At 44.7% G+C, this 9,814-nt stretch overlaps 1 protein-coding gene across 2 annotated transcripts; it reads right to left on the reverse strand.

Moving 5' to 3' along the window:
• Nucleotides 1-4,348: 4,348 nt before the first annotated feature.
• Nucleotides 4,349-7,649, reverse strand: LOC127333794 (uncharacterized). 2 transcript variants are annotated; one of them, XM_051360226.1, is made up of 6 exons: nt 7,459-7,649; nt 7,112-7,364; nt 6,872-7,024; nt 6,681-6,786; nt 6,485-6,599; nt 4,349-4,754 (listed from the first exon to the last, which is right to left on the reverse strand). In XM_051360226.1, exons 1-6 carry the CDS (start codon nt 7,501-7,503, stop codon nt 4,722-4,724), a joined length of 705 nt encoding a protein of 234 aa, XP_051216186.1. In that variant the 5' UTR covers nt 7,504-7,649; the 3' UTR covers nt 4,349-4,721. The 2 variants fall into 2 exon arrangements, with proteins under 2 accessions (XP_051216186.1, XP_071682431.1); XM_071826330.1 differs by having other exon boundaries at nt 6,872-7,019; nt 7,107-7,364.
• Between the last annotated feature and the right edge of the window lie 2,165 nt (nt 7,650-9,814).

Here is a 9,814-nt window from a genome sequence, read left to right on the forward strand (position 1 = left end):
TGAGGTTAGGTCCTCTTTGCATTTGTTTACTGAACTAATTAGAGGGAGGTGAAAGTTTATGTGCATGCATGGTACCAGCTGCATCACTTTTCTACTTTTCTTGTAAAGAGTGTCTTGTCACGAATCTCTAAGCACTTTCCTATCAATTTGCAAGATATAAAGAGTAAGATAGTACAACTCCTATTCATAGGCTCCAATCTAGAAAGAATCTGAATATTGAGCAGTCCAATTAAAGCTAGATCAATGGGCACAAAACAAGCCGTAATGCTGGCAGTACATATGCAATACTAATAACAATGTATATTATTAGGGGTATTAGTGCTGATATTGGAGAACAAAATTGCAATTGCCTTTTCAGGAACTTTTGATTCCCAGAGAAATATCTACATAATCAGCCTCGATATTTTCAGGTTAGAAAGATTTTACAATCTACAATAAACATAGAACCACGACGACGAGCATGGCATCCAACAGAATTTATATGGCGGAAAGCCATGGCACCTTACCAAATTGCTTCGAAATATGAGGCAGCCATGACAACAGGCAACGCTAAAGTGAGATGCTTGTGGTTAACAATGAGTTACTCTATCCACATCACACCGAGTAAAATGGCATTGCTGTCCCTCCCTGAGGATGGAGCCCGCGAGACACCTCTTTGATCTCCATAGAGTAGGGCAAGCATAAGAAATAAAGTTGACAAGTGGCAGCTGCCCGTACAGGAGAGGCAAAGATCAAGAGATGGCTCCCTTATGAAAATAACAATATCCAAAAGCTCGAGATGCGTATTCTCGTACCCTCGTTTATTTTACCCATACCACAAGAAGGCGTGTAGCATTGGGGCCAATGCATTAGGACAATATTATACTGTTACCCCATGAAATATCCACTAATTCGCACCTAAATTAACTAGAACCTAGTTAATAGCTACCACCTGATGGCTACCCAAGCCTACAACATAGTCATTTCTAAGGGGGCATGACTACCTCCTGCTGCAAATCCGCGGGTGATCGAGACAGTCTCCACACCCTTTTCTCCCTTAATTGATCGGTAAAGCATATGTCTTTTCCCTTCCGAGATAAAAGAGGGCGACGCGTGGGCGAAGCCGCCGGTGGTTTGCCGGAGAAGAAGAGGCCATGAGAGGGAGTTAGGAATAAACAATGCCTCAAAAGGCTGCGCTTCATTTTAGATCATGGCAGTGAGAGGGGGTTAGAGATAAACAATGCCTCTGGTAGATGGGCTCATACATTGATGAGTGGCATGAGAGATGACTAATCCGTATAATCACTAGCAGATCCGGTGCCTGGCTAAGACTCTAGTATAGTCTAATCGATGTAATTATGTACACTCTCGATCTTAATCTAGTGTAGTACCAAGTGGGATGGGTGCAGTAGCTTTGTTGGATCCGCACCACCTGTCAAGTTCCAGTTGGCCGCGACGGGCCAGGTTTCGGAGCCCCATTGGCTGCCTACTTGTTAGTAGTTAAAATAAATACTAGCCTTCTTAGTATACATGCTAACCTTGTTAGTTAATTGAATGTTTAAGAAACTTCCCATGTGAGGTCCCAATTTGAGGCTCACTCTAATGTCACCTTATTTGGCTTTTAATTGTTCAGGTGCTGCTATGATCAAATCAGATAGACTCTCGTGAATGTACCTTGATTTTTCTTCTGGACTAACCTATATACATATTTATCTCTTGTCCGTGGATGTTCATCCCAGCAAATTGTTGGAATATTTACTTCATAAACTTTCGTTCTTATTTCAATAAACATACTAGCTACTAACAATACTGGCAGTAACTCATATTTGACGTGAGCCAAAAGAAGAGAGGTGTGTCCGCGGAAGAGAAAGGTTTCGTGTTTCCTCCTCCAATGCAAAACCGTGCATGAGATTTGCATCTCTCATGGCTGCTAGATGATTAAAAAAGTACAATCTTTTTATTAATCTTCCTTGTGTATGTGTAATACCAAATTCATTCCTTAACTTTTCGAGGAAGCAATCATCTTGTAGTAATACGTAAATCTAGTGCTTTGGTACTTCTTCAAAAAGTTTGAGGCTGAAATTGGTCGCAAAAAAATTATATTGGGTAAAATTGTAGTAACCTAAAAACATATGGTGTATTTTACCGAATTTGCATATGTATCGGTATCTAACTAACCTTACGATTGATTTATTCTAGACATTGGTACTTTGATATTCCACATAAAATGATATGAGATTCGTAAGTTTCCTAAGAATGAGACAACTTTTGGCGTAACACAAAGGCGACTAGGTTTCCCTTTCTCTTCTCCTGCAAGGTCGTCGTTCTCCTTTGTCTCAGGCTGCCATCTAGACATGGAGGGGGAGAAGTTGGTTCTTCGTCCAATGTGTACTCTCTTTCCGTGTAGGTTTTTTTCACACATTCTAGCGGCGATATTGAGATGGCGGCATCATGGCAATTGAATCCAGCTTCCTCCTCGTCCCAATGGGATTTTCTGTGACACCATTAGGGTGAGAGCATGCTCCTCTCAATTTGGGTAGCCAGATCTATTCGGTCATGTGTCAGTGGTCCGGTCATATGTGTGACGCTTCACCCTGTAGATGTCGGCTATCCGAATAATCTTCTTCAAGGTGCTTACTTGGTCCAATGGCACTCCATTGGTCGGTGAAGGCATGCTGGAAGTGTTAGCAACACCAAAGGCTATGTCAGGTCTACTTGAGGTTGAATACGGACCATTGTTTATTTATTTTTAGATGACCTGTGTTTACTTAGTATGCAGGATGATTGGCTTGGTGTCGTTGTTCAGGCTCTCCAAGAGGACACCAGATCATGGCGCCAACAAGCTTGTGCGCGGTGAGGCCCAACGATGTTCGGTCGACTGTCTTTGTCCCGTCTCAAGGGGTGGGCTTCAGAGTTGCACACGCCATGTCGCAAGACCCATTTTGAGTTTTGGGTCATAAGGCGGGTAGTGCAGCTATTGGAGTTTGTTACGTACGTGTTGGTTGTTTCTATTTTGTTCAATGTTGGCTGTTATCGGCTACTCTCATCTTTGTAATGTTGTCCCAAACATGAATCAGATCTGAATTGCCTTTGGGTGGTTTTCTCTCCAAAGAAACATATCATGCATGCTTAAGTAACATCCTGTGAAAAAAACATGCATGCTTAACGTGTGAGGCACATGCAGGTATAGTCTGCATCGGAAGTTACTATAGAAGACCTCCTAAAGGATCTCGTACCGTCATACCTGCTGATTGTGAAGAGAAAGCTCCTCAGTTAAACTTGTCCACCTATTAATCGTCAGTATTATCTTCTCCAACATTTTCTCTACAATTAGACGGCTGGATAGATGATTGATTTGCTTAGGACACAAGCCATGATATGCGCCACCACCAGACACGCACTGCTTGGATTAATAGGCCAACCTACTGATCAGGCAGACATCTGGTAGCTTGGTACTTAGATGACTCCAAGCTATCAGCATGCATGCATGATGCAAACGCCCTCAACATATGCATGTCCAGCCGTCCGGGGATGAGGATCAGGGAGGCTTAAGCTGAACCTAAAGGGGGCCTTCAGATCCAGGTACAGAGAAAAGAATAGGGCACTGCTAGGGGTAGGGATGCAAAGAGGCGCCATCCACCCCGTTTCGTAGTCAAAACTGGTTTAGTTAGTTGCAAATTTTTAAACAAATTAGTCTAGTTTGAACTAGATAATGCTCTCTCGGGCTTAACAAATTAGGCTGGTCATAGTGGGGAGTAACATAAGGTGGTGTCATGCATAAGTTACTAGTCCATGTTACTACCTTCATAGTGGAAAGTAACTTAGAGATGGTATCATGCAAAGTCTCATTTATTAGTTTGTAGACTCATTTTACCTTGGGGTGTGTGATGTTATGGTAACATAGCTAGTTACCACCTCCCTCTCTTTCTTCATTTATTGCTATGCCATGTCACCAAAACACCTTGAAATGTGTGATGTTACTCCCACTATGAGCAGTCTTATGGAGATGCAGCTTGCAACCATAGCTAGCGATCGGCGCCCTCCGACAGGACTAGTAAGTCCTACACCGTGTGATTTGTTTTGTCTCCACATGGATTTTGGATGGGGTTGCATGGAAAGACACAGATGGATTGGTTGCTTGGTTCAAGGACTTAAGCGAGTCAAAGATTGGCAATTGAGGCCCAGGGAAACGACCAGACTGGGCATCAACTGAGCCCATTACAGGCCGGGGGATAGTGGGTACTTGCACAACCCTGGCCACAGCTTTAAGCCTGGCAACAGAAGACAACATGTGCCTGCCTAAAAAAAATGGACAATATGAGCTTTGCTTCCTCGCTGGGCTCAGAGCCTGAGACGAACCGGCAAAGAATGATACAAACACTTCATGACGATTTGAAGCTCCATTCAACGATGAAAGCACAGACAGATGAACCTCCACAAAAGCTCATATCATGTTTGTTCAGATCGAACCTATCAGTCTATCCTAGTTGAGCAGCACACCATCTCAGATCCTATACAAACAAGCCCTTAAGCAAGCCTCCGCCAAGTCCCTACAAGATGACTCCTCGCCATGTTTGCAGTCTCGCCACCTTGTACCCATCAACTTAGGTTGGCCTGAAAGATGAATCCACGAAATTGGTTGGTTGTTATGCCTAAAGGTAAAGGATAAGGCATATCGTTTTGTTTCAGAAAGGACGGAGAGGTGAAGGGAAATGCCTGCTGGTTGTCACTTCGTATCCACTTCACTCTGCTGTACCAGCGCTTGTGCCCACAACCTAATCCATGGCAAAAATATGATTGTTCAAACCTCAAACAGATCAAACAGTCTTCTGCAATTTATTTTCTGGCGGGGCACCAAGATTCAGGAGGGAATTTGCCTACGCCCGCCAACTTGTTTTTACGAGCGACAGGTTATTGTTAAGGAAATAAATTATGCATAAGAATTTGCTACCAGCTGTGCTAAGACTATCAAAAACAAAGAAATCGTACTAATGAACTAGTTGTAGCAGCAACAAGCAATTCTAATACGTACAAAACGCTCATGTCAGGTAATCTTAAGAGCTCTTTCACAGTACCAGTAGGGTGGCATAGACCACTCCTCACCTATCATCTAACGTACCAATTTGTTCATACTCCAGCACTACAAACATGGAGTACCGTGCAAATTATTGGGGAGTGCCATAATCCAAAGGGTAAAATGGTACTGAAAGAAATCCTGTAGCGCCAGTGATGCAATGCTTGTTACCAGAGTTCCACCAGGTTAGTTTTATGGGGCTGTGCAGGGACCCATTGTCTGCAGGGTGGCTTGAGGTGGTTGGCCCTGGCAGTGCACGATGCAGTGACAGGGGCGGTGCAGCGCCTTGTGGAGCCTAATGCACCGCAGAGAACATTGGGCTGCCCAAACGCACCGTCACGCCAAAGTCGTCGCTGATTGTCTGACATTGATGGTTACTGAATGTTGTACATTCATTTTCTGTATGATGTGCTTGCTTATGGACACATTAGGAAAGAGAACCTCATGGAAATTCTGTGGTCTATGCTTTACAGTTCACAGCAAATTCAAATGAAATACAAAGACATTTTTTTCTTGCACCTAATTGCTCCATAGGGAATTCGATCATGAAGAGCCCTGTTGAATCATCCTAGCTCGGAATTACATAACAGCTAGTTGTCAATTGTACTGGTGAATAACTAAATATCTGGTGGCAAGAGCCAGAATATAACCCTGCAGACAGATGCAGACCTAGCACCGACAGAGGTTTTCTCAGCACTGGAGAAGGCAGAGGATGTGGAGAGCGCACAGGCCTCCAAGCCAGCATCCAGGTTGGCGAGTCAAAGGAGCACTTCAAAGGCTGGCTGGCCTACCCAGCTCAGATCATGCAAAGTCAGCAGCAGTGAAGACCAGCGGGCAACCACAGCCGATGGCAGCGACATACGTGTTTGTGAAGAAGAGAGGAATGGAGAGTGCAAATGTGACCTAGCAGAAGGAGTAGTGTGCTAGTAACGGCGGAGAAAAGCACGGTGCCGACTTGAAGGATAGGAGAAACCGTGTAACATGTAGTCCCGTAAAAAAATCAGAAAAGGGGAAAAGGGAATATCTACCCTAAGAAATCAGACGTGTGATTTGGTTTGGTGCTTCCAACCTTTTATTACGAGTACACGGTACCATAAGAACTCTCAATCTTAATCATGAGCCATCGCACTATGTAAAATCCCAGAGCTGGTTGATACATGTTAAAGTTAAGCATGTCTATGGTAAAGTGGAGCTGGGATGAGATACCTAAACATGACCATGTCTGAAGATATCGTTTTCAGGATATTGTAGTAACTTTTTTTAACAAATACTGTAAAGTGTTTACTGTTGCACACTAGCACACAATGGACAACAAGAACTGTGACAGGACGGTATGGCTTCGACAGGTAAAGGTGATGCATTATTTCTCTCATAGGAAACCAAGCAAGAGTTCCGCTAGTACTATGCAGACATGTTGAGGGCTTTACATACCTGTGAAATGTATTCTTTAAGCTTGGAACTGATGGATTCATCCAATGCCCTCTCCGCAAGCTCATAGCTCATGAAATGACCTTCTGGACCAGCAATTTTCTCCTTGAGCAAGTACCTGGGTAAAAGATACTACATCAAACACAAATATCACCAACGAAATACAGATTCTGCAACACACACTGAAGGTACCACCAACCTTTGCTGCACTAGCAGTTCAAGCGCCTGCTTGTTGTTTCCTAGAAGAGGGTGGTTCTCATCGTTCTCATTTAAGCCCAGCCGTTTTAGCTGATGCCAAAGGTCCTCTGAAACGTGATTGACACAGAATTCAGAACCATCAAACGATAAAACCTCCTGAAATGTGGCCGATAAAAGAAACATGATCCAAACCTTCAGTGATCTTGCCACCCGCGACATGAACAATGCTTATGACAACAAAAGCGAAGCCAGACAGATGGGCACGCTCCTTATCCTCAACATACTTGCTGTACACCTCAGGGTCCAGCTTGCTTACCAGGACGTAGCTCTTCGCATCCACGTTGCCTGAACACAATCCAATTCATCGCAGGGTCAAGCAACGATGCTGGCTGGCTGCCGTCGGGGAACAGAGAAAACAAGATGCGAGCTTACTGAGCTGCTGGGAGGAGGTGCGCGCGGAGCGGTTGGACGGGGCGCGGGTCCTCTGGAGCTCCCTCATCTCGTAGCCAAAGGTGGCGGCGAGCCTGTCCCCGGCCTCCTTGATGACGAGCGCCGGGAGCCCGCGCTGGCGGTAGTTCTTGGTGATGATCTGGGTGAGCTCCTCCCGCTTGATTGGGCAGCCGGTGGTCTGGTGCGTCTTGAAGAGCGCGTAGCGCATCACCTCCGCCACCAGCTTGTCCTTCTCCTGCAGGTCTCGAATTTGGGCGGGTCAAAACGTCAAACACCATGCGTGCGGAGGTCCCGACATGTGAAACGGGTAGAACCGACGCGTGGTGTACCTCCGTGGAGATGTCGATCTGGGCGAGGTCGTCGTTGGTTGCCATCCAGTCGAAGAACGGCGAGGAGCACGGAGCGGCGATTAGGGGGCAGAGCCGCGGAGCAGAAGAGCCCTAGGTTCGCAAGGACAGGGCGGGTTTCGTGGTTGAGTGGCGGGCGAGAGAGGGAGCGGGAAACTGAACCAGGAGGCGCAGATGCGAGATGCGCGCGCAACCTTTTGGAAGGAATTGGCGCCCCCGAGCCGAGTCGAGCAAACACATTGCATTTTGTTTTCGACGATTTTGACAATAATAACGTTTTGGCGAAACTATTGCAAAAAATAACATAGTCACTCCGCTAACCCTTTTATCTAACGCCTACACAAGCGACGCCACATTTCAATGTGTGGAAAACATCGTAACCTCCGTGGCACGCGCGTGCCTACGTGGCGGGGTGTGTGGCACCGCTCCCTCGGCTACCGCTCTCATAGGCGTCACATATCCACTTATGTGTGTCGCCCAAACCTGGCCAACGGGTCGGCCCACGGCACGGCACGGCCTGATAAGAAGTTACCGTGCCTGGCACGGCACGGCCCACCAGGGCACGCTAAGATAACGGGCCGTGCCGTGCCGGCACGTGGGCTTGCCAGGCAGGCCCGGGCACGGCCCCTTTGCTTAACGTGCCGGTCCGCGGCGCGTTAGCACTGTTGGGCCATTTTGGCACGTTGTGCCTGTTTTAGTCCAAACTGCTAAATACATAAAAATAAGAAATGAGACAAGTATTTTGGGATAAATTTGAGCTTTAGTATATGTTATGCTACATCATCAAAACCCTCCATCCCTGAGAGGGAAAGAGTACAGCAAGCTCTACAAGTTACAGAAAAATAAGAAAATTACATAAACAATAAGAAAATTACATAAAAAAGAAAAAAAACTATTCTTCTTCGTCGTCAATGCCAACGTGTTCAAACGCGGCAACCAGTTCTTCGTTACATGTGGTGTGTTGGGCTCTCCGTTTGGCTAGTTCCCCATCTTTCACAGTCATTAGCGTTCTTACCATATTCGGGGTTAGACTCGTTCTTCTCTCGTCAAGTATTCTTCCAGCTAGACTGAAAGCAGACTCCGATGATACTATTGAGACAGGTACCGATAGCACATCTTTAGCTAATATGGAAAGCACGGGGTATGTAAGCTTGTGCGCATTCCACCACTGCAATATGTTGAAGTCTTCAGAGTCCCCATGTGGCACTATGTCGCAGTTGAGGTACTTCGCTAACTCACCGCTACCTAAAACCACGGGTGTTGAAGTTGTCGAAGCAGAGGCCGAAGAGGAGGGACCAAATATAACGTTCCACACTTTCGTAGTCTTTGTTCTTTATGGTGCTACTGGAGGCCGTTGCACCCGAACGGTGTTGTACTTTAATTCATACTTGTGAAAAACTTCCGAAAGCTTGTCACGGACATTAGTGAAATAATCGGAATAATCTATACCAACGGTCTGACCTAAGACGTCTAGAGCACCACGCAAGCCATCTAATTCAGCCATGGGATCCAAAATAAATGCAAATGCATACAATATAGGAATTTCGCTCCAATATTTTAAATATTTCATTTTCATTTTGGAGATGGCCTCAGTTAAAATAGGATCATCTTCCCATGATTTTAGGTGTCTGGCAATACTTACAATATGATGCACCATTAATGGAGATGTGGGATAGTAAACCCCAGACAATTGAATAGTTGAATTATAAAACAACTCCAAAAATTCATGAAGTACCGAAATAATGTGCCAAGTTTCTTCAGTTAGAAGTGGTTGTCCATTATCGGTTCTATTTTTCTGATTAACAAATGAAGAGAATTGGTCTTTGTCACCGAGCAATGAATTAATCATCAGATAAGTAGAGTTCCATCTAATTTTCATGTATAAACTGAACTTGTGATGAGGTTTACCCCAAGCTGTGCAATATGTCTGATATTCACTAAGTCGACCATTGGAAGAATTCATAAAGGAAATTGCTATGCGCAGTTCCTTAAGATGTGGCTTCAAGTTCTTCAAAACAGTTTTAGCAATAAGATTAATTATATGGCAAGCACAACTTTGATGTAGTAAAAAAGATGTAGCATATGTGCCAAACACAAGACCAAGAGTATTCATTGCACTAGTGTTTGATGAAGCATTATCCAAAGTTACTGCAAAAATCTTGTTCGTGAGACCAAAAATTTCTACCACTTTAATTATAACTTCAGCAATGTTGTCACCAGTATGTTTAACATCAATTAATTTGAATCCTATGATTCTTTTTAGTATTTCCCAGTCTTCATTAACATAATGAGCAACCACGCTAATGTAGTCTTGCTTAGCCCTACCACTCCAGATATC

Source organism: Lolium perenne, chromosome 2, assembly GCF_019359855.2.
Source record: "Lolium perenne isolate Kyuss_39 chromosome 2, Kyuss_2.0, whole genome shotgun sequence".
Lineage (NCBI taxonomy): Eukaryota > Viridiplantae > Streptophyta > Magnoliopsida > Poales > Poaceae > Lolium > Lolium perenne.